The following is a 25,151-nucleotide window of genomic DNA, read 5'->3' as shown; positions in this document are numbered from 1 at the left end:
GACAGGCTGAACTTTGTTTTCTCCATAGTCTGCCAATGTTGTCGTCTTCTACCTCCCCCCTGTTGCCAGGACATGCTCTCCCCCAGGTGAAACATCCTTTCCTTTCATTGTTAGAGAAAAAGCAGAGCCAGGTGGAAGCAAATCTCTGTTCCTGTGTCTAGGATCACACAGAACTGAGGCATCGTATGACTGGTACATCCTTTGCAGTGGTAAGGAGGATGAGTGCTGGTCACTGCCCTGGATTCTGCTAGAAAAAAGTGGTGTGTTTTCAATTGATCTCTAGCTGGCAAATATCATCTGCCTCACTCACACTGGGTAAATTCTTCAGCCTGTCAGTCACAGGTGTTGATGACAGATAAGAGGCTGAGAGCGTGGGGAAGCCAGTGTCAACCCTGGGCTTCTATAGAGCAAAGAAGGCTGGAGTGGGATTGTTTGCATTCTGGTTTTGTCTATGGCTTGCTGAGAGATATACATGTACACACAAACACACAAAACACCTTTGAGAGTATCCTGTTGTTCCAAACAATGTACAGTCTAAAACAGAGTGCAACAGCAAACAAGGGAAGAAATCTAGATATTTGTCCCATTCAGTGTCTGCTGCTGCCACATCTCCAAAGGCAAAGATTTGTAAAGAGATTAGAGTTGGAGCTCTCCTCACACTGCAAATACGCTCATAAATTATCTTTCTGCTGCACCCTCCTTCCCAGCACTCTTAATCCTTCCCAACTGTGCCAGAAAAACACTGGAAAAGATAGAAAGACGTAGCAGTCACTTAGTAGTGTGTGAGTTACTGGAACAGCGCTTCCTGCAGAGGCCCTCCATGGCTGTTGTCTTGGGACTGGAGCACAGATGGAAGGACCGTCCCCTTCAGCTTTCCAGCCTGAGGCTGGATGTGGTGATTAGTTGGCTGGAAGGGTTTCATCTCTTGCTGCCACACTGAGGGCCCCGACTTCCACGTGCATGGAATTTTTTGCAACACAGCCAGAAATGTGTTCCACAGACATCTGCCGGCATGTGCCGTCCTGCTCCTGGAGGCAATTAAACCTCGGGACCTGCAGGCAGTGTTAGCCATTGATGGGCAAAGTCATCCAGACTAAATCCAGCAACTCTCTCTCTCATTTCACGTGGGAGATGAGCACAGACTGTCAGCTCAAACTCATGTCTGAAACCAAACTCCTGCAATGAACACCCCTTGGGCTACTGTTTGGAGCTTTAATGGGGGAGAACGTGGCTCTTGCCAGCCTGGTTGCAAAGACAGAAAGGTAACTCTGGCTTCTCATGCTGCCAAGGTGCTGCAGCACATGATGATGCACAGTTACTGGGGGTCTCTGCTTACTGTGGATCATGTGGAAAACAGTGGAAATGGTTAGGATCAGGGATGATTTAAAAGTCTGGGCAAGACCAGGGTTATTTCTGCCGATGGAAATCATTAGAGTTCAATGCAACTTGTTAGGAGAGGAGGAGAGAAGCACTCAGTCCCTGGGAAATAGCAACTGTCTGCCTGCGGCTGGGATACGAGCTGTGGCATTTGTATTGTGGTTTAATAGAAAATCCATTCACTTAGAGGAGTTTTTATTTAGAGGTGAAATCTTATCATGCTTGCCATGCGATAGACAGAAATGCTGGAGGAGTGGGGACGCTGCATCCCAGGACATGTTGGTTACATCTCCTCCCCATGCCATGGCCTGGAACAACTTGATTTGAGACTCCCCTGGGTTCCTTGGAGCACTATGTGTCTTGGCTGGTTGCAGGACAGAGCTGCTGGTGCGAGGAGCTGCTAGCAGGCGTCATAGCTGAGGGAGCACTGAACACAGGCAGCTGTAAATGCAGACAAGAACAAGTGATGTCAGTGCCAGTTCCACTAGCCATCTTTAACAGCCTAGTTAGAAAGCACAGCTTGCTACTACTGCTGTCAAAAATTGATTGCTTTTGCAGTGTATGCAAGAACTACTTGCATCCCAGCCTACTGGTGTGCAATGCACACCATCTTCTGTGTCATGTCTGGCTTTGATCTAGGAATGGGTCCTGACAGCCCTTACTGATGTACAATTTATTTGACATCCAAGATGTGTCACCTATGTGCCTGTGGGCAGGAACAAGTTCCTAGACTTTGAAATAAACACATTTGAGGGTGTAGGAAGAATACACATAACTGAACACAGATAGTGTTGCTTTGGATTGAGAAACGAACCAGGGGGCATGAAGGCAAGCTGAACTTCTGCAGCACCTTAATTTTAGTTTGGCATCTCATGAACTTTACACACCCCAGGGAAGATGCTCCAGGATCCAAGGGACAAGGATCAGGGAATGTCTAGGGATCTGTGCACCAGAAAAGGGAGGATGGCTGATGGGTGGTATCTGTGAGTGGATATGTGCTAATGTGGCAGATGAAATTTAGTGATGACAAATGCAAAATAATGCATGCAGGGAAAACGAACTGTAATCATGCATTTACATTGATAGGTCCTAATTGCTCTATTATCGCTCACAGAAGAGCTCTTCGAGTCATTGTAGAGAGTTGTCGGAAACAGCAGCGTGGTGCTCAACTGGAGGAGAAATTTGAGGAGATTTGCAAATTGAATATTATGAATGGGTAGGAAAAAATCAGAAAGTAGAAGTTTTAAACAATCATTGTATCAGTCCAGATCTATGGCATGCCTACATCATACATGCTGAATGCAATCAGGTTACGCCATCTCAGAAGGCTGTAGGTGGCCTAGAAAAGGTACAAAGATGTATGCAACAGCTTCTGTATGTGAAGAGAGGAAATAGAGTAGGACTCTTCATTTTGGTGTAGGGATGGATGAGACAGAAGCCTATAAAATCATGCACAGTATGCAGAAGGTGAATAGGGGATGAATGTTCACTATGCCTCGTTATCAAAGAGCTAAAGGGAAACAAATGAGATGGCTTTTAATTTTCTACTGGCTAAATAAAAAGAATTCCAATGACTTCTAGGATCTGAGGTGGAAGACACCTGGGCTTTCTTTAAGATACTAAAACTGGCAGTAGCATGTGACCCAAGCAAAGGAGAAGAAAAGACCCCCAGGACCTAAGTGGATAAAAAAATCACCTCAAGAAATTAATTAGGAGTATATAGAGAGTCTATAAGTATTAGGAAGATCAGATCAATAAAGACTGCTTCGTCTTAGAGGCTAGTATGGGAGTAGTGTGAGAATTGACCTCAAGGAGGCTGGAGGAAAGACCTGTAGGTACTTCATCTATAGAAGCTACAAAGGAAAGATAGAGGAAGTGGACTTCTGTGCACTGTTACTGGAGTTGAGATAATTTAGGTATAATCCTTAAAAATAACTGATAACTTAAAAGTAGTGCTTTGCTGCTTTTTCAGCAAGTAGGAGGACATAAGAACAGATATGAAGGCTGAGACCGGGGTCTGTCCAGCTTCAAGTGGACTCCAGCAAATGCCCAGAACAGAGGAGGAACAGGGCAGGTGATATACCTGCCTGATCCCTGATATTTCCCAGCCTTCACATGCTCCACTTTAATGAATGTGGGAATAGATGATAGACAGACCTGTAAGACTGAGAGCATAAAAACGGGAAGTCTCAACAGATGAAGAGGAAGCATGACTGTGGTTGAAATGACTGGGTGGTCTGGATATGAGAACTATAGGAATGGGATGAAATTCAGTAATACAAGATGCAGACATGTAACTATGGATTTGTAACAGATTGTTTGTCTCTCAACCAGGAGCACATTGCCAGTAACCAGTGAGGAGCACTTGAGTCTATTTGTTCAGGCTTTGCCCTATACGTGGTGTAGCCCTAAGAAAGGCAGATGTGGTCATCATGATATCAAGAGTTGGCTTTTCAGCAAGGCTAAGGGAAAATCAACACACGCTGAGATCAGCAAAAGGCACTGGGGAAACCTCTGCAGCTTTGTGAGTAGGATGGTGGTTCATGTTCATGAATGAGTAACTCAACTGGAACAGATTTAGGGACAGCTCTGAGCTTGAATGAGTCAAAGAAGATCTGCAGCCTCTCTTTCTGCTCCTGGAAGGAGTCAGACTGCCCAGAAGGCAGTTTTCACTGATTCCAAGGGGCAGATTTCTCAAGGCAGGAAGACCATCAGAGGTATTGCAGGTGACTCTTAGTTCTTTGGTTCATCCGAATAATCATAAATGATTGGGATGAGATGGTGTGTAAGCAGGTTGCACAGTTTCTCAGTAATACAGTAATAATGGAGATTCTCTGTAAAGAATTGTAAAAGTTATAGCAAGTGATGGAGGTATGAAATGCCAGGTAGATAAATGTGAAGTAATGTATATGGGAAAAATTAGTTTTTACTTTACATGCCCTGTAAGTGATGCTGAGCTAGTTTCTGTCATTCAGGAATGAAATGATGGATTTAAGAGTTTTGAGAGTATGTGAACTCTGTGCTCCCAGAGGCAAAAAACCCTCAACAAACCCCAAACTCAAGCAGAAATTGAATGTTAGGGTTTATTAGGAAAAGAAGAGAGAAGAAAATAGAGAAGAATCACAATCTCACTATATAAATACGTTCTAAATAAATCTTGAATGTGCAGTGTACCTCCACCCCCTCTGCTGTACCTCAAAGGATGTAGTAGAATGGGAAATGGTGCAGAGAAGGTAACAATAAAAAGAAACCAGATAATAAAGATTACATCATTCAGTGAAGATAAAGATTGCAAGGACAATCATAAGGCTTCTTCTGTGTGAGAAATTATTGAATAGGCTAAAGCTCTTCGACCTCAAAAGGAGACAGCAGAGAGGGTATCAAGGGCTTGAAATCATGAGTGGTATGGAGAATGTGACGCGAGCATGATTTTTCACTGTTTTTCCACTATGTGAGCAGGTTTTAGCAATTGAAAAGGTCAAGCAGCACATCAAAGGATGTACTTTTTTTACAGAAAGCATAGCTAAACTCTGTATTTCCTGTCCACAGGATGCTGTAGATGCCAAAAGGTTGGTTGGTATCCATGGCAGCTTAGCTTAGTCATGAAGGAAAAAATCATTAGTGGCTATTAAGCACAGAGATATAAGCTCTGTTTCAGTAGGTCCTTAAACCTCCAGTTGTGGGAAGCTGGGAGATTATGTCAAGAAGTATTACCAGGTGCTCATTTGTATAGTCTTCCCAAGTCATCTGCTAAGAGCTGCTGTCAGCAGACAAGGTGCCAAAGGAGGTCGACCTTGGGTCTGGCGGGGTAGAGCTGTTCCTGTGGCTGTGTATTTCAGAGGGGAACTAGATCAACTTCTTTTGCTTAGCCAAGCAGAGCACATTCCCTAGAAAATACTGGCTGTTTATAAAAACATCTGGAGGAACACGTGAGGGTGAAAGGAGAGCTGTTTGAGCTAGAGGACAGTGTCTGCACGAGAACTGATGGCATGAACTGGCCAGGAGTAAATTTGTGTTGGAAATCAGAAGGTGGCTGCTAGCTCTCAGAAAGTAGCAAGATTCTGCTAGAAATAGGACTTGGTGAAGTTGGAATGCATGACAGTGAAATTCAGTGAGGAATTCAGTGCCTTCCCATCCTGGGGACCTGCGTTCTGCATATCGGTTTAAGATGGCAAAATAACCCAGTTTAGGGGAATGAGTTATTCAAGGTGTTTGTAAGGCTTATCGCAGGGATTTGTGTTAGAGCTGGTCATATTTAACATTTAACAGTAACCTGGAAGAAGGAGACAGTGTCGTATTAGTCACATTTGCAGCACCGCTTATTTGGGGAGGTTTGCAAAAGACAAGGATATAGAGGAATTTTTTAAAAAAAGAGAAATATGAGAAACAACCCCAGGCTCATGTGGACTGTACACTGAAGAAAAATATAAAGTGCTGCTTGGCCCTGGTAACAGAGACCTGTGAGTAGAGGGGATTTGATCATGAGTGTTTCCAGAGCACCTTGACGACAGGAGAGTGACTGTGAATTTGACCATAAGCTTTGGCATTCTTGATTTCAAATCCATCAGGTTGACATAAAACCATTTTGGGTTCTTCTGGCTTATGAACCTGAGGGTGCATTGCATTCATATTTCCAAGCTCTGTTTCTAAGTTACTACAGCTAAAGTTTTCTTCATTAAAAAAAGGGGGTGGTGGTAGTGTTAGGCTATCTCTTATAATCACAAGACTTCAGGAATGAGGGACCAATGGTACCCCAAAAAGTACCAATGGTCAAAGTTGTCCGTGCATGTAGAGATAACTTATTTTACAAGGAGGTGCTGTATCCTGCTCAAAGCTGCTAAGTCCTCAATTGTTTGTGCATTGGATGCTCATGAAAAATGTCCACAAGGAAGTGTTTTCTGGACAGAGCCTTAAGGGAAATGTAGACCCAAGGGAATTGTGATCAAAATCCCATCTGCTGGGTAGTAATAAATTGTGTGAAATAGCTGAAGGTTATGGCTGTTGGAGAGGAGTGCTCTGTGTGAGAGAGGGTGTAACAAGGTGTGAATCTGTGGCATTAAGGCCATTAATAGCTGATGGGCTGCCTCAGAAATCCTTATGCAGATATCTTTATGTGAATTCCTGCTGGGGAAGTGACGGATCCTCCCTTGATGATTTTAGAGGAGTTGTGGAGCATATAGCTGAGATTTGACTGAAGGACCAGTCTCACTGAACGGGACACTGAGATTAGCAAAGTAACGGATGAATATTTCACAACCCCAGGTTTTCAACTTTAGCAAATGGCAGTTGAGTTCGGGGACAAGGTATGGACATGGCCAGATCCTGAGATATTGCTTAAAGAACCTCTGTAATGATCAATTTGATTTGGGAATTGTAGGTTGGGGGACTCGCCTCCGAGAACGTGAGATGGGCTGAAGCTGTGAAGAGCTTCAAACAGCAACAGAGCACCTTGTGTGGAGATGTCTTGCTGATTACGGCCTTTGTATCCTACCTGGGCTACTTCACTAAGAAATACCGTCTAATGCTTCTGGATGGAATTTGGAAGCCATATTTGCACCAGCTAAAAGTAAGCCCTGCTTTCTCTAAAAACAGCTGTTACTGGAATTAACATGGCCATAAATTCTGATGTCCACAGGGGATTCTCCAAGTGAGAAGATTCCCCCAAATGAGGGGCATCCCTGTGTCCCCACAGAGCTGGACCGAGGAGCAGGACATAGCCACACTTGATTTACTCCTCTCTGGGGAGATGTTGTGGTATCCTCGCTCCAAGTGACCCAATTCCTCCGTGTGCAGAGGGAAATCCCCGATGCAGCGATCCAAACATGGAGCCCAGTGCCAGTGCTGTGCAGTTTTAACCAGGAGTCAGGGATGGCCTAGAAGGAGGGAGATAGTACGGAAAAGGCATTGCTTGGAGCAGACAGAACACTGCCAGCTCTCCAGTAGGCTTGGAAAAACTCCAGATGGTTCTTCATGCTGGACACAAGCTCTATTCATGCTGGCCATGCCTCTCAGCTGGTTTCACCCATGTCTTGCTGTTCGGACCAGATGGAGACTGTCTTGCTTCAAACTTGCTTAGTAATTCACTGATTTTTACCAGGTCCTCTCATACATTAGTAAATGCAAGTGCTTAGTCTCCTGCAGGATTGAACGTTGCACATCAGTACAGTAACTGGATGTTATAACTCCTGGTGAAATGCCAAGAACCTTTTAAATAAGGTCACAACTGGGCAGTGATGCCCAAATCAAAATGCTGGGAAAATCAGCAAGTTCCTTAGGATGAGAGAGAGAAAAAACCCCCAACATTCTGCATTTCTTAATACAAAGCCAAGAATTTAGTTAAGAAAGGCAATATTATTCCAAAAATGGCCTGACTCTGTGCTTAGAAATTTCAAGGAAGTGCCTGTATTTCTAATGGAAAATTAAATGCCCATTCTGCTCAGATAACTGGCACAGATCACTTTCTGGTTGTCACACTCAGAAATGGCCTCCCATGTCAGAGGAGTGTTTCTGGAACTGCTAATGCTGTTTCGCAACACAACAGCAGGCTTACAAGGGTGTTAATTATATTCTTCCAAGCTGTCATCTTGGAGAGCTTGTACACAGCAGTGTGTGATCTGAACCTGCTTGGCTGGGCTGTGGCCGTTCGGTGCTTAGGACTGCAGGCAAAATTCTTTGAGATGCCTGCATAATTTCTGTTAATTCATAAACAGGATTGAAAAACACTTAATACTAGATCAAAACTATCCTGTAGAATGGGAAACCACTGATAAATATGACTTAGCAGTTTTTAATCAAGCTAACTTTTCTTGAAATATTTTCCTTGCTTGTCCCTGATGTAGGTCACAAGTTACACTCATTGTCTTTTGCTGCCACATTAGGAAGCATTTCTCCTTTCCTCCCAGGTGCCAATCCCTGTAACTCCGTCCCTCGATCCTCTGACCATGCTGACAGATGATGCTGATGTAGCAGCTTGGCAGAACGAGGGCCTGCCAGCTGATCGGATGTCCACCGAAAATGCCACCATCCTCACCAACTGCGAGCGCTGGCCCCTCATGGTGGATCCCCAGCTGCAGGGTATCAAATGGATCAAAACAAAGTATGGCGAAGACCTCCGAGTGATCCGAATCGGGCAGAAGGGGTAAACATCGGCCTCATCACATAATACCTTTTAATGGTTATCTGCCTGTCATATTTGATGAACAGCGTATATTTAACTGCAACCATCTGAGCCAATTACATTGAGGAAAACCCTCAAATGTATTTGTGCATTAGCTGCTTATTCATTACCAAAATGATAGAGATTTCTCATTAAATTGAGGGTCTGTTTAGTGCTTGGCTCAGTTACCATAGAAACTCCTCTGAAGCTGAGAATGGAGAGAGCTATGAGCTGGAGGCTGAGATACGAGTAGGACTACGGCATCCTCCATCAGGCTCATCTTATGTGTCATGTCCTGACTCAGTTTCACTCAGGAGGGTGAGTAGGGCTTCCTACATGTTGGAGGAGGAGAGAGGGCCTGGGCAGAGAAGGTGAAGCTGCCATGAGGGTCACCATGCCCTGCAGACCAGCTGGCACTAGCTAGAGGTTCTCATTGCAGCACCCCTGCATTGATCTGGCTAAATCTTTTATGGGAAGGCTTTTATCCTGGCTCTTACCTCCAGTCAGCGCACAGACAGGTCTTCTGCTACCTCAGTTTGCAGCTATTTCTACCCATTAGTGAGGAGTCCCAGCTGGGATGGAGCAGACCCAGAGTCAAATCCCTGCTTGGGTGTGAGCCCTGGGGTAATTTTTTTTTTAATACAGAACAAAGCATTGGCAACAGGTGACAGTGACCCAAGCTTGGTGCTTGCAAATTCATGCAGTTTTGGAGATGTCTTGCGGTTGCCCAGGTAGTTTTGCTGGTGCTTCCTCTTCTTTACTCATAGAAAATAACAAGAAGTTATTAGATTTGTTCTCGTGTGGGATGAAAATACAGCTCATTTTACATTAGAGCAAATTTCTGTTTCCTGCCCAACCTGGTCACCATGCCTTGCAATTACTCAAAGCAATCTGGGGAAAAGTAAGGATCCTAGAGGAGGCACCTAAATACAAACCTCCAGGATGGAACAAGATGAATAGACCCTGTAACATCCATATCATAGAATCATAGAATTGTTTAGGTTGGAAAAGACCTTTAAGATCATCAAGTCCAACCATTAACATAGCACCAAGTCCATGTCCCTAAGAACCACATCTACACGTCTTTTAAATACCTCCAGGGGTGGTGACTCCACCACTTCCCTGGGCAGCCTGGTCCAGTGCTTGACAACCCTTTCAGTGCAGACATTTTTCCTAATATCCAATATAAACCTTTCCTGGCACAAGGAGGGTTTCCTCATGTCCTGTCACTTGTCACTTGGGAGAAGAGACCGACCCCACCTGGCTACACCCTCCTTTCAGATAGTTGTAGAGAGCAATCAGGTCTCCCCTCAGCCTCCTTTTCTCCAGGCTGAACCACCCCAGTTCCCTCAGCCGCTCCCATCAGACTTGTGCTCCAGACCCTTCCCCGCTTCGTTGCCCTTCTCTGCACACTCCAGCACCTCAATGTCCTTCTTGTAGTGAGGGACCCAAAACTGAACCCAGCACTCGAGGTGCGGCCTCACCAGTGCCAAGTAGAGGGGACCAGTCACTGCACTGCTCCTGCTGGCCACACCGTTGCTGATACAAACCAGGATGCTGTTGGCCTTCTTGGCCACTTGGGCACACTGCTGGCTCATGTTCAGCTGGTTGTCACCCAGCACCCCCAGGTCCTTTTCCACCAGGCAGCTTTCCAGCCACTCTTCCCCAATCCTGTAGCATTGCCTGGGGTTGTTGTGACCCAGGTGCAGGATCCAGCACTGAGCCTTGTTGAACCTCATACAGTTGCCTCGGCCCATCGATCCATCCAGATCCCTCTGCAGAGCCTTCCTAGCCTGGAGCAGATCAACATTCCTGCCCAGCTTGGTGTCAGCTACAAACTTACTGAGTGTGCACTCGATCCCCTCATCCAGATCATTGATAAAGATATTAAAGAAAATGAGCCCCACTACTGAGCCCTGGGGAACACCATTTGTGACCGGCTGCCAACTGGATGTAAGTCCATTCACCACAACTCTTTGGGCCTGGCCATCCATCTAGTGTTTTACCCAATGAAGCTTATGCTCGTCTGAGCCATGAGCAGCCAGTTTCTCCAGGAGAATGCTGTGGGAAATGGTGCTAAAGGCTTTACTAGAGTCCAGGTAGACAACGTCCACACATCCTTTCCCTCATCCACTAAGTGGCATAGAAGGATATCAGGTTGCTCCTGCCTTTCATGAACCCATGTTGACTGGGCCTGATTGCCTGGTTGTCCTGTACATGCCACGTGGTGGCACTCGAGATGGTCTGCTCCATCGCCTTGCCTGGCACCGAGGTCAGGCTGACAGGCCTGTGGTTCCCTGGATCCTTCCAGCCCTTCCTGTGGATGGGGCTGTCCAGCTTGCTGTGCACACACAGCATGTCTTTTCCCCTGGCCACGCACCAGGCTGGCAGGCACTCTGAGAGGGGAGTTCAGTGCGTTGCTGTGATGTCTCGGGGCCATTGGCTAAAACAGCATCATTCACTGCCCCACTACAGTAAATAAGGGAGTGTTGCATCATCTGGGAAATGGTGCTGCTTTGCTTCCATCTGCTTTAAGAGGTTTAAACCCACACCCTTGTCTCCTTCAGGAAAGGGCCATTTGAGCAGCTTTGGGGTCAGCTGCTGCCATTCTCTCTGACTATTTCTTTGTATAAAATATTCCCGGACTCAGAAAGATGGAGGCTGCTGATCAAGGATGAGCTTTGCATTGTGTCAACATATTCCTTTAAAGGTTGGGCCTAAAGGTCACTCCAAACTTCTTGTCTTAGATCTTTCTGTCGCCTCTTGAGGTCCTAAACTCTCTAGCTTAGATGAGGAACCTAAATTTTAGCCAGTGGAGGTAGTTGGAGTGATCCAGTGCACCAATGATGGTGTAACAGCGCCTGGAGCATCCTCACCACCTGCCCAGCCCCCTTCTCTCCTCTTTGCAGAAAAGTCAGTTGCATGAAGTGCCGAGCAGCCCTGAAGGACAAAGCCCAAGCGCTTGACCCTGCCCCTCCTGGTACAAAGCATTCCCAATGCAGAGCGTCCCCGTTCCACAGTTAGGCAGTGGGCAAAGGGGTCCAATTCCCTTGTGAGGAAAGAAGCTGTCCTAAATGTGACCCTAAACTCTGGGCAAAATGGAGCTGAAACCTGCTCTTCTTCCTTGCTTTTACGCAAGATTAACTGCACCAGTTAGTTCTGGGAGAAACAAAGTACTTGCTTTAAAAAACCCCAGGGTGTCCCATCGTTGTTCACTGCTGCTCATGCTCTTTTCTTGGGAAAGAAGACACGGTTATTATTGCCTGCTCTTGGGAGGCCTGAGACCTGATTCTCTTTGTTGGGCAACCAAGACTGTGCCAGTGCCCCTTTCAGCACCATATGTTGACACCATCTGCCCCCTCTTTCTCTCTCGCAACTGCTGGCCTGCGTATGTAGCTGCCACCGCAGTGTGGAGCACCCCTCTGTCCCCCTCGCATCCTCCTTGCTGCAAAGCATCACATCTAGCCTCACTGCGATGGGTACCAATGCTTTCCCACAGGTATTTGGACATGATGGAACGAGCCCTGGCTGCAGGAGAATTGGTTTTGATTGAAAACCTGGAGGAATCTGTGGATCCAGTTTTGGGGCCGTTACTGGGGCGAGAAACAACCAAGAAAGGAAGGTGAGCTCCGGGGAAGTTTAATGGCATGTGGGGATGGGTTCTTTGTGCTGTTGTGCTTTCTGTTCCTGAGCTCAAATTGTGCGTGTTCATATACAGCAGCACTAACATCCTGCCTTCGGAAGTGAGGGCATTTTAAATCAGGCAATCACAGGTAATTCAGTGATAGGATGGCTCTGAAATAAACCTAGATTTTTCATTTTGTTGGACAGTGTCATTCAAACCTCATGTAAAAGAGAGACCTGTAATTCTCCTTTTGTATAGTGACCTTGGTGGCTGTAATTGGCTATCTTGACACTGAATTATTACCAAAATAGCTATTGCTGTCGTAAAGAAAAAGTAACCTTGAATTTTAGCAAACACTGCGCACCACTTAGGAATACAGCTGCAGGTTTAAGCATTGAGAATATGTAAGTGTTTCTTAATGAGGTCAAGTTCTGCATGGCAGCTGCTGGTCACCCTCCAGCCAAGAGGGCAGGTCACCCTGCCAGCAAGAGGAGCAGCAAGGGAGTTCACTTTTTCTTTCTGTATGTATGTAAAGTAAAATAAACATAGTTTTAGTGTGTACTCAAATAACGGCAACAATTAAAACCTCGTGCTCAGCGCTGAACTTGATTCAGGGACTTTCTTGATGTTGTTTTGCTGGCTTTCGCAGTGTGGAGTCGTCTGCCTTTAGAAGGATGCGCATTGTTCGCAGGAGCCCGGCACGGGCTGAGCTCTGTGCCTGCTGCACTGCCTCGCCGTGCCGTCCTGCTCTTGGCTTTGTGCTGTAAATAACAAACAGCCTGTTAAGCTCTGCCTTTTGCATTCCTTAAGTTCTTTGAGGATCATTTCCTTACTTGCCTAAAATATCTTAGGATGATGTAAACTGCTGGGAAAGGCAAGCTGTCTGGAAAGTTTGCAGGGGAAAACATCGTGAGAAGGGTGGCTAGTTGTGGGTTCAGCTGCAGGATGGAGGGGAAGGATCATTTCAGAGGGATGACGGTTCTAGTGAAGGGGATTGAAATATTTGAAAGCAGAGATGGGGGTAGAGCAGAGGTGGTGGATCTCCTGACACCCCTGCAGTGAAAAACTGAGTGTGGCTCTGCTCTTAAAACTCCCTGCGAGATCATGTGTTTCCTAAGAAAAGGAAAATAAGTCATAAATCAAATAAAAAGCCCGTGGGTTTCGAGTTTTCCAGAACACGAGCCCAGACCCCTGTCGTGGTTTAACCCCAGCTGGTAACTGAGCACCAGGCAGCCAGTCGCTCCCCCCTGCCCCCCGCAAAGGGGATGGGAGGGGAATGGAAAATAACTCGTGGGTTGAGATAAAGACAATTTAATAGGATAATGAAGAAAATTATAACAACCACAACAATAAAACAAGTGATGCACAAATGCAATTGCTCACCACATGCAGAACCGCCCCCCAATGCCCACTCTGTTTCCGAGCAGCGATCCCACCCCCGGCTAGCCTCCCCAGTTATACCCGGAGCATGGTGTGATATGGTGGGGAATATCCCTGTGGCCACTCTGGGTCAGCTGTCCTGGCTGTGGTCTCCCAGCTTCTCCTGCACCTGGCAGGGCCTGAGAAGCTGAAAAGCCCTTGACTTAGTGTAGACACTACAACTACCCACAACAACTAACCCATCAGTGCATACCAACATTATTCTCATACTAAATCCAAAACACAGCACTGTACTCGCTACTAGAAAGAAAATTAACTCTGTCTCAGCCGAAACCAGGACAACCCCACAGATAGATGCTGGTAGTCCCAGAGCAAGATCTTTTGAAGTTGGGGCTCTGGGCTGTATTTCTGGGTGCTGCTATGAGCTGCGTGTACTATGTGATTTCTGTCTGCCTCAGCAGTTCACAGCTGTAAAAGCAATCGAGGTGGCCAGGAGGACACGTAGTGAGCTGATGTTTGACTGGAAGGTGTATTCAAATTCCCGTGATAACATCACTGTTCCCATAACAGTCCAACTGCATCCCTGAAAGCATTTCCAGTTTCTCCTTTCCTCTGTTTTCCATGGGCTTTGTTAAACTTGGATTCAGGGTACATTAATTCCTGGGTTTCTTTTAGACTTGATGTCAGAAATGCAGAACAGGAGAAGGTTGTGTTTCCAGGTGGTGTTACCTCCCTGGAATGGCAACCAGCCGCTCTCAGAATCTGGCTTCACTGCTCAAGCTTGATCTGAGCCAAAAGAGTAGGCAATTTTAGCTGTGGCTAATTAAAATCTCAATGCTGAGAGGCTTTTCCTCCGTGGAATTCCAACTTTAGGTAGAATACAGCCTCTGTAAAAAGCAAGGAGGGTTCATGGTTGAACTGGCTATCCTGCTGCTGGAAACTGTGAGCCTTCTCAAACAGGATCCAAAATTCAGGGGCAACTGTCTGGGGTTTTTATCCTAAATCAGAAGTGGTTGAAATGTGTCCAATTTTAAATGCTTTTCTGCTTTAACAGTGGTTTCTGTGTGAAGAATGCCAAGTCCCATGCTGGTAGATGCCATTGACTGATACCACCATTTGGGTATCTCACCATCTCACCATCTTTGGGTGAGATGTCCTGGAAGACATATGCTCGTGTTTCTTTTGCTCTAATTTCAGGTACATTAAGATCGGGGACAAGGAATGTGACTTCAACCCTGCCTTCCGTCTCATCCTCCACACGAAGCTGGCAAACCCCCATTTCCAACCCGAGCTGCAGGCACAGTGCACCCTCATCAACTTCACCGTCACGCGAGACGGCTTGGAGGACCAGCTGCTCGCGGCAGTGGTCAACATGGAGAGGCCTGACTTGGAGGAGCTCAAGGTCAGTAGCTGTGACTTTACACTGCGAGGCACTACTACTACTACTACTACTACAGAAGAAATAGCATTTCATGTGCAGGAGATTCAAATCAGGAGATTTCCCTTGAATTGATAAACATTGAGGATTTTTTTTTTTATTCAGTCTTTTGTTTTCTTGGTATTTTGGGAACACTTAAACTGCAATTTCAAGTTTTTTTCTCCAAAAATTTTGATAAGAATCTCTTTCTTTTCCTACTCTTGGAAATGGAAACTGAGATTCTCATTATATGAGTTTTTCTGGACTTTACAGATTTAATTTTGGAGGTAGGATTAATCTCACTTAATTTTAGGCATTTATGGTATAGGATTCCCACTGTAAATATTGTGAAGCTGGTAATGAATTTCTCCTGTTCTGATTTTTCCTCCCACTTGTTTGTAACAGGCCAGAATGTTCTCTCTCTCTCTCTTTTAATAAGTATGGCTTCAGTTTCAAGATATTTTTTTTAAAAAAATCCTTTGTTCTAATGACACATTTAACAGTGTAACGAATATGTATAATACTAAATATTTACTGAGAGTGGAAATAAATTTACTGCACATGTTCAGTCAGGCCAGGCCAGTTTTGTAATAATCTTTTCATTTAATGAGGTTCTAAAGTACGTTAGCTGTGCAGCCTTAATGATGCATTTAGTTTTAAACAGGCTCATGTGCTAACGAGCCAAAAGATGGCATCAAAAATACATAATGAGCTGATTTAATGTGTAATCCATGGCTATCTTGCTGGGACCGTGAGACCCAAAGCTTCTTGATTAGGCACCCCTCGCACACGCTCCGTACTGGGTTGCAAACGCCACCGACAGCCGCGTTCCTGGGCTGATTTGCACCGAAGGGGGCTGGGGGGGGTGACCGTGATTAGCATGTTGTGTCATTAACTGCTGTTATGTTAAGGACCGTTCCTCTTAGCCTCAGCAGCATCGCTGTTAATGGTTGCTGTCACAATACGAAAGACAAATTCGGTATCATGTGGAGTCAACAAACCTACAATTAAGTTCTGAAAATTAGTAACTCAAAATCAGCAGCACTTCCCTCCCATGCTGTAAAAGAACTGTGTGTCAGAAAACAGTGAAAATTATGTGAATCAGAGATCGCATCTTTTGAAACCCCTGCTTCTTCAGGACGTGCGTGTTGTGGAAGAAGGATGTTGGGCACAGGACCAGGGAAATAAATGGGTCCGCAAGTGCCAACTATGCCACCAGCTGTGGGGGATACAGGGCTGTAGTTTTGCTTCAGAAAGCACTAAGCAGATACAGATTGGTGTGGGATGTAATTTTCTTTTCCTTTAAGAATATTTAAGATCTTTTTCTCTATATCATCACAGCAAGATAATACCAGAGTCCACTATCTCTCCTCGCCCTCTCATCTGCTTCCCTCCTGCTACAGTCTTGCTGCCCCAGCAGATATCAGGGAGGAGGAAACCAGCCTGGTATTCGAGATGTTCTGCTGGATGGGGAACAGTCAGCCAAAAAAACCAGCACTTCCCTGCTGGGATAAAAGCAGAGACTTGCCTCCTTACACATGGTAAGGGGGGCTGGCACCAGCTGCAGGTGCACTGACCGCAGCGAGTGACTGCTGGCCAGGGCTTAGTATCTTCTTCTGCCCCTAGTCTATCCACTGACATGGAAAAAGCCACTAAGGTTGTTGTCTGATAGCTGGGGAGGCTCCTTGAAGACACAGATTTAAGTCTGAGAAGGAGATGTCGCTTTTTAGGTGTGCTTTAATCCATCCTCTCTACCCTGGGACAAAAGGGACAGGCGTTTGGTGTCTGGGGAAGGTTTAGAGCTCTGGCTCCTGGGCAGATGGAGGTGACTCCTACAGTAGTGTGTAGTAGGTACTCCGCTCAAAATCTTGTTATGGGTGAAGATGGAGCACACCTGATATGCCCAGAACTTGTTAGTGTTATGAACTACTTAATAACCTAACCAGAATTCATCAAACATCTATTATTAGTCCAATTTCAGTAATGTTAACAGGTTTTATATGTTTTCTCAACACTGTTTCAATAATATTTTTCTTCATTGGTTCCCAGTTATTCAGTCTTTCTGTTCCTTCCTATCTTTGAAGCTATCTTGATCTGATTCACAGGATTGCACTCCTGTTACAAAGGGTGTTCAGAGTCCACGACCACATTTACACTTTACCGTATTTTGGTTCTAGAGACAGATCAGTCTGCCCACAATAACTACTTGCTCTGACTCTAAATTAAAGCCATGCTAAACGAGGTTAAGGCAGTAGTGACGTGCCTGTGAGACAGTCACAGTTAAGAGGAGATGAAACCAGTTTAGGCCAAGGCAAGCAAAGCCAAGTCCTGAGACCTTCCCTCTCAGGTCAGTACAAACCCTCTGGCCTTTAGTCTCATTTGCAGTTTCCTTTTGCATGGTTGACTGTGGTCCATGTGCTGGTGGCACTGCCTGTGGTCCACGTCGTCTTACCAGGGCTGGTTTCAAGTATCTTCCCCTTCACCAGACTTAACTGTTTGGACTGAAATATCTCAAATGGCATTTGCCTCCAATTCATTGTCTGTTTAGTGCTGAGAACTGCCTTAGGAAGAATATTTTTGCAGCTGCATCCCAAGCTATACGTGGGTAAGCCATGAGTTGAGGTCCTGCCTTGCTGATTCGGGAGATAAAGTGTGCATGAAAGTCCCTGCAGATTTGGGCTGTGATGGACAGTGCTGAGGGTCTTCAGGAATGAGGGTGCTCTGCAGGAGTGGACTGAAAATACAGAGGTTTTTTTTCTCTGTTTTGTGATGTTAAAATAATACAGTAAAACTAGCAGAAAGGACAAGGAGAGGAAGGTGGCTACTGTGGCTGAGCTAGAAAGGGGTTGGCAGTGAAACCTGCAAAACTGGCCTGTAGCTTTGTAGAACTTATTCTTTTTTTTTTTTTTTCATGGTATAAAATTTTGAAGGCTCTCAGAGTAACCTGTTTCCCAGAAGTAGCGCTGTTATATATCAACTGTGAAATAACAGATAATGAGCTCCACTGCAGAAATAAGAAATGATGACCTTGCTACTGCTGAAAACAATAGCATGATAAAGCTGCAACAGATGCAGGCTGTTGTGGGGAATACAGCATTGTATGCACTTCTAAGGGTGCGTTTCAGAAATTGCGTGGTGATTACAAGCTATTGGAGCAAAAATCACACACGTCCTCATTAATAACTCCAGGGCTTACAGTCCATGGTCTGGAATAATAGCTTGCAAAATGTCATTTTGCAAGGCATGCTATGCTTGAATGACAGAAATGCACAAAATTAGCCATGTTTTCTGTTTCAAGACTTGTAAAATATTTACCACCATGGGCAAACTCCTGTGTGTAATGCCTACAGAACAGGCCTTTAAAAACAGCCATTTATAGCTGAAATACCAATAAAAGGCATGCTTCAGTGCGCACTCTGCTGAATACTTGGGTTGACATTAACGTGGAATGAGTGTGTGTGCAGCAAGTATATGAAATTTCAGCCCAAATATTGAAAGATGACTTATTAATGAAAGAGTTAGTTAATCTGCTTGAAAACCTCTGACAACAGAGCAAATACTACTGACTCGCTTATGCGTTGTGGGATTGGAAGAGACATAGTTATGTTTCCCATTCCTGGGGCTCTTCCAGACCCTATAGGTGGTTGAAAGGTGTGGATATGTTTTCCAAAAGCTGTCTTTGGAACATTAAACCATTTGGCTTATGCCACCCAGTCTGCCAGGAGCCAGTCACTGTGGCCCAGAACTTGTCTCAATTCCATGTGCACCGTGTCTACTACTTCATGGAGCTGGCTATTTTTTGCAGGGCTATAAAACACTTTTTTGCAAGCTGCTTGAATTTCTTGGTTGTGTCTTTGTTGTGTCACAATCCACAGTCTGAGGACTTAAAACTCTGTCACACAGTAGTATTTTACGTACTAGGGTGTTAGTGATTGACTTAAATTAAGTAGAGAATAGTCACCAGGCTTGTAGCTTAACAGCATCCAAATCAATGCACAGCTTTCCCATAGGATGTTTCCTGTGATAATGCTAAAAATAGGCATTCACAATAGGACCATATAGTGGAATAACATTATATACCTGAAATCCAGGAAAGATGCCATTTCCCCGAGCAAACACATAGAATAGGGCAATCACATTTCATGGGAGAAAGCTTATTCTGGAGGATCAGCTCAAAAAGGAGCAAGATGAGAGTCTTTTTTTCCACCATGAACAGTGTTAATGACTGGTATTTCTGCAGAAGAGAGGGAAATGGAACAAGTGTCTGGGGAGAAGGAGGGAGCATTTCACAGAAACTGGAAGAATTTGCACTATAATTCAGAAGATCTGCCCTTGAGGCAAGATGGTTGTTACTGGTCTGTGTCTGCTTGGCTGTCTTTGTGCTGAGTTTGCAAATTCTTTGGCAGGGGGACTTTGTCTTTGTATGTACAGGTTCTAGCACAGTAAGCCACTGGTCCCAGTGAGATCTCGATGCCAGAATACAAATGGGAGCAGCAATGAAGTGAGGCTGTGACTTTGCCCTCAGTTCTGAGCTTGAGATGTGTTGTGGTCATCTCTGGAGCCAAGTGACCTTGCTGTTGTTTTTTCCATCAGGTTTTAACCATCAGGTCCTCATTGCTGGTGTGACTGGTGTTGGTGTGTAGTGGCAAGTGCAGAGGTTCAGCAGGAAGGGTGAGAAGCAGCAGAGACTATCTAGGCTGACTGAAGCCCAAAAATTAGATATTTCTAAGATGAAGATACAGGATGTATGTTTGAGATTGGGGGATGAAGGTTTTTTCCTCCTGATTCATTTCCAGCATTTTAATACATTCCTAGTGAAAGACCTCAGGTCTCCTGGTGCTATCTGTACTGTTCAAGGTTTCTCTGAGTTGGTGGCTTGTTGGATATGAACTGATCCCCAGGGCTCTGCCCATGCCCAGGAGCTGCAGAGAGCAGGAGTAAGCAATTGTCAGTTAGAAGCCTGTTTGCATGTGAAGGTGGTTGATCTTTACCACGTTTCGTGGCTAAAACTTTCTGAATTTATTATTTGCAGTCACATCTCACGAAGCAACAGAATGGATTCAAAATCACCTTGAAAACATTAGAGGACAACTTGCTCTCTCGGCTGTCATCAGCATCTGGGAACTTCCTGGGAGACACAGCATTGGTGGAGAACTTGGAGATCACTAAACAGACAGCTGCAGAAATTGAAGAGAAGGTACAAAGACAGTGACAGCCTACAGAGAAAGGCTGACAGACAGAGAAAAGCATGTGTGTGATGTTATCTTTAAGGATTTCTGGGTGGAATGTAACTTCTTTACTCTGCCCATCTCTGCCCCTTCTGCTGAGTAGAGAATAGAAAGTGGTATAAATTGAAGTGCTCTCCATTCTGGACAGCTTCAAGCCATTTAATTCTTTGGAGCTTTTGTATGTTAAATGGCCTGTTTAAGACCCAGAGAAAACGTCAGTGCCTGATGTAAAGACAATAAAATTTACACTCTGTATCAAGGCAGCTTTAAACTGTTCCATTGTAATCCTGAATACATCACAGTTCTTCAATTAAGCTGGATTTTAGTACTGACCAGGGACTGGAATCTGTTGAGTTTGCGATCTCGAGTAAATCTGCAAGAACTTGGGCATTGCATACCTTTCCATTCCTTAGAGTATAAATCAGTGTTTGTATTAGCTGTGCACTGTCAGCATTGCCACCCACCCAGTTCACCTTGCTGGGGTTAAGAAAGTGCGTGGTGGTTTTGCCCTGCCGCTGAGGGGACTTGAGAAGTGTGGTTGTCATGCCGGGGTTGTGACAGGACCTCTGCATGGCCCTTCTCAACTGTTTCCCTCCACAGTCCTCCCACCTTCACAGTCTACACTTCTCCTCCTCCAGCCCCAGGCCCATGCTGCCTGGATAAGTTACCCATGTGCTGGGGTTGGGCTGGAGCTGCCTTTTGCTCCCCAGCACTGTAGCCCCAGTGACCTGGAACTAAGTGATCATCCACATTAAAAACTGGAATTATTTCTGCCACCCATTCATGGTAGATCAGATGCATTCTGCTCTCTAAGTAGGGTTTACTTGAACCCCCAAAGGGGATGTTGAAGGGATGTTTTGACATGGCAAGCTTGGCATCTCCCTCTTGAAGCAAGTGTTGTTAAAGTGAGTCAATATCTAAACAAGTTGTGATTTTTAAAGCTGGTCACTGCCACCTCTGTGGCAACAGGGACGAATTTTGGAGTTTTGACCTGGTTTTTGTGAGTTTTGTACCCACGTGGAAAGCTGTCTCAGGGCCCCATTAGACATCTACTTCTCAAGTCAACCCTTACTTTCTTCTTAGACTGTCTATCCAAAGAAAAATGTTCAGCCAACATTTTCCTTCTTATGGAAGTCCTTCCTGCTCTATTTATGGAAAGCAACTGTCTTCCCCACCTCTGTCTTTTATGTTAATAGATTTATTAATTGTTTTGGGTGTGGGATGTCTAAAAGTTAGTTGCCTAAGTCTAAGCTAGGCTCTGGGCTCCTTTTGTAGTCAGTGGAGAGACATGGATAATGCCAGAAGGGGGACTCATCTGATGTAGACAAGTGATTCATGGCTCGTGCAGATGCTTGTTTCTGCAGTAGATGTTGAAGCTGCTCTTTGGAGGTCTCAGATATTACAGTTCATCATTGCTTATGGAGATGTGCAAACAGGCTAATCCCACAGATCCCAACATGTGTTGGCTGCACACCACAGATTAAGGCTCAGTCTGTGCTTTGTTGGGAAGGTTTGATGTGCCTCAGCCAGATGTGCTCACACCAGCTCATGTTGTCGCAGAGGGAGACCCAGTGGTGTGCATTTCGTGGGGGCTGTGTCATGCTCTGCTGGCTTGTCCAACGTGCTGAGCCCCTTTCTGCAGCATCCCCATTCCATGGTTTGCTGAGCTAGCTGGATCAGCACTGGCTTGGCACCCTGTGGCTGTGCTGCAAGACACTTCTGACTGTACATAGCCAGAGCCTAAAATAGTCCCTGAGAGGTCTGAGGATGTCACTTTATGCTGCTGAAGTGGAATGAAAGAATGAACAGGACTGAGACAACAATGGGGTGATGTATCTGCCAAAAGCATTTTCACCAGGTCCATCAGAGCAGCTATGCAGACACCTGGCCAGCAAGTTAGGGGTGTGTTAAATGCTGGTGAGGAAGAGCAGCAAATAGCTGTAATAAATTAGCAGTTCTCAGCATTGGAGGAAGCTGCCACAAGAGCAGCAATAAGTCTGTTCAGCCCTGTGTTATTAATCACCTGCACAGGAGGGGGGCAATTAGCAGGAGAAACTCATTGATGAGAAAAACAATTCCAGTTAGTAAAGAGCAGGGATCCCAGTGAGAAGCCTGGAGGGGGCTCGGGAAAACAGAGGACTGGGCAAGAGGGTGGTAAATGCAGTTAAATGGAGAATATGCCGGGGAGGGTGGGGGGATGCTGGGAGCGGGCAGCTCAAGCCTCGCTGCACCATGATTCAGGAGGCGGAGGCTGGTCCCTGCAGCGGTCGGATGCAGTTGCTCACTGCTTGGCCTAAGGTCTTTGTGGCAGATGTCAGCCTTCCCCTTGGCTGCATACTCAATTCACAAAGATATTTTCACACTAATTTTGTTCTGTGTTTTCCTCCCAGGTCCAGGAGTCTAAGGTGACAGAAACCAAGATTAACGAGGCCAGAGAGCACTACAGGCCTGCCGCCGCACGTGCCTCTCTGCTGTACTTTACCATGAACAACCTCCATGCCGTCCATCCCATGTACCAGTTCTCTCTGAAGGTACTGTCCCCATGAGCTGTGGACCGAGCCCACAGCTGTGAGAGGCAGTGTCGCTGCTTCTCTCTTACTGAGATTCAAAGGCATTATCTTGGGCCTCTTAGGGATATTTGAATGCCCAGGCAAAAAGGTGATCTAACCTAACCCATTCTGCTGCTTTGGTTTTATGGAGAAGTTTCCTGCAATTTATTTCACACAATGACAGACTGGTAGGGGTTGGAAGGGGCCTCAGGAGATCGTCTAGTCCAACCCCTTGCCAAAGCAGGATCACCTCAAGCAGGTTGCACAGGATCACGTCCAGGCAGGTTTTGAATCTCTCCAGAGAAGGAGACTCCACAGCCTCTCTGGGCAGCCTGTTCCAGTGCTCGGTCACCCTCAATGTAAAGAAGTTTTCCCTCATATTGAGATGGAACTTCCTGTGTTCCAGTTTGTGCCCGTTGCCCCTTGTCCTGTCACTGGGCACCACTGAAAGGAGTCTGGCCCCATCCTCTAGACACCCACCCTTTAGATATTGATAAGTATTGATCAGATCCCCTCTCAGTCTTCTCTTCTCCAGACTAAACAGCCCCAGCTCTCTCAGCCTTTCCTCATACCAGAGATGCTCCAGTCCCCTCATCATCTTTGTAGCCCTCTACTGAACTCTCTCCAGTAGTTCCCTGTCTGTCTTGAACTGGGGAGTCCAAAACTAGTCACAGAACTCTAGATATGGCCTCACCAGGGCAGTGCAGAGGGGGAGGAGAACCTCTCTTGACCTGCTGGCCGTGCTTTTCTTCATGCACCCCAGGTACCATTGGCCTTCTTGGCCATGAGGGCACACTGCTGGTCACGGAGAGCTTGTTGTCCACCAGAACTCCCAGGTCCTTCTTCACAGCGCTGCTTCCCAGCCAGTCAACCCCTAACCTCTACTGGTGCTTGGGGTTACTCCTCCCTGGGTGCAGGACCCTACACTTGCCCTTGTTGAACTCTGTTTCTTTATAAGTCAACTTAACATACATAGGTCTTAACTTGTGTTGTGATAGTGTTTGTTGCGAAAGATTTGTCCCAAACTCACTGCAAATGCTGAGCAGAGCGTGTTCATCACTGCCCTTGGTGGAAGGAGCAGTTTCAGCAGCACCTGCAAAGACCCAGTGAGGAGTGGTCTGAATGCCACAAGAAAAGGTCTCTCTGTGTTGAGTACTGAGTTTAGGCCAGGGTCCCTACTCAGCTCTGAACTTGCCAGTCAGCCCACCACAGGTGGTCAGGTTGGGATCAGGTTAGATGAGCCTTACTTAGCTTTTCTTTCTTTTACTTGGTTTCTCTCTAAGCGGTTGAAGTCTTATGGAACAGTCTGACTTAGTGATGCATTAACATCTTTTATTACTAAAAATCCAGGAAGTTTCTTTGCAAACAGAACCTTACAAGCCATTTGTTCTTCCTTGCATATTCACAGCCTTGGGCTGCAGAACAAGATGAGCAATAGATTTAAATGATATTGTATGGGGAAAGAGCCAACAAAGTACGTTTTTCTATGTATTTTATATATTTATGCACAGAGATTTTGTACAGCATTTGGAGTAACTTGCTCCATCAGTTAGTGTTTTCTTTATATTTACATTGATTCTGTATCTGTGATGTCATCAAGGTCATAATGCCTGTGCAGATGTTTCATAAGTTAACAGGAATTGCCACAGCCTTTGACAATTATCCAAGACCTTGATGCTGAGACAATCCTGACTTCCCAAATGACACAGTATTAAAACATTGCATCACTCTAAACACAGTCCTGTCCCACTGAGATCACATCACCAGGGATTTATTGCTACCTTCTGTACAAAAGGCAAGTCATTCCTACTTCCATTTCTACAATGCAAGGAGGGTCCCAAGCAGCTGGGCTTTCAGGAGCTTGGATGCTTCCTACATTACAGTTACAAAAAGCCTTTCAGGTAGTCAGCAGCATGGTGTGAAATCTAACTTTGAGTTAGTGTCTGTGTGTGGTTGGTGTGAAGGAATAGGTAGCACGTGCACGACTTGAATGTTCACCGCCTTTTTGCATGGACCCGCACACACGCTTATCTACAGTCTGGAGTTCTTTGGAGGGCTGTGTTTCTGCTCTTTTCACAATGTTGTGTAGCCATCAGATAGACAAGCAAGCCTACAGCCTAAAATGTCCTTAGACTAGAAGTCCAGATGGGATTTGTGGATATGTTACCACTTTGCAGTGTGGCTGCTGGCAATCTCAGTGGCAGGCATGCTCATGATGGCAGTAGAACATCCCAATGGGGACCATGCTGGGAGAGAGACACTTCTTGCCCTGTGCTCCTAAAATGAATGTAAAAGAGACATATAGCCAAGCGTCTGTGCTCCAAAGGCCTTGCTACTTTTCTGTCTTGTCTAAATAGACTACCCTTCCCTGCATAGCAAGTGTAGCTCTGTAGTAAACGGACATGTTACATGGAGAACT

The 25,151-nt window shown here is 45.6% G+C and overlaps 1 protein-coding gene across 3 annotated transcripts in view; it reads left to right on the top strand.

The window, feature by feature from the left end:
- The window catches only part of DNAH9 (dynein axonemal heavy chain 9), a 214,267-nt gene that overhangs the window by 111,909 nt on the left and 77,207 nt on the right, over positions 1–25,151 (top strand). For all 3 annotated transcript variants that reach the window (XM_075770400.1, XM_075770399.1, XM_075770401.1), the window contains 6 exons: positions 6,755–6,943; positions 8,280–8,515; positions 12,033–12,155; positions 14,736–14,940; positions 19,988–20,152; positions 22,574–22,714. In XM_075770400.1, coding sequence (XP_075626515.1) covers positions 6,755–6,943; positions 8,280–8,515; positions 12,033–12,155; positions 14,736–14,940; positions 19,988–20,152; positions 22,574–22,714 — 1,059 coding nt within the window. The remainder of the gene's footprint in view (positions 1–6,754; positions 6,944–8,279; positions 8,516–12,032; positions 12,156–14,735; positions 14,941–19,987; positions 20,153–22,573; positions 22,715–25,151) is intronic.

The sequence above is a fragment of the Balearica regulorum genome, chromosome 18, assembly GCF_011004875.1.
Source record: "Balearica regulorum gibbericeps isolate bBalReg1 chromosome 18, bBalReg1.pri, whole genome shotgun sequence".
NCBI lineage: Eukaryota > Metazoa > Chordata > Aves > Gruiformes > Gruidae > Balearica > Balearica regulorum.
The sequence above is the reverse complement of the archived record's forward strand: the minus strand, read 5'-3'. Positions and strand labels throughout refer to the sequence as shown.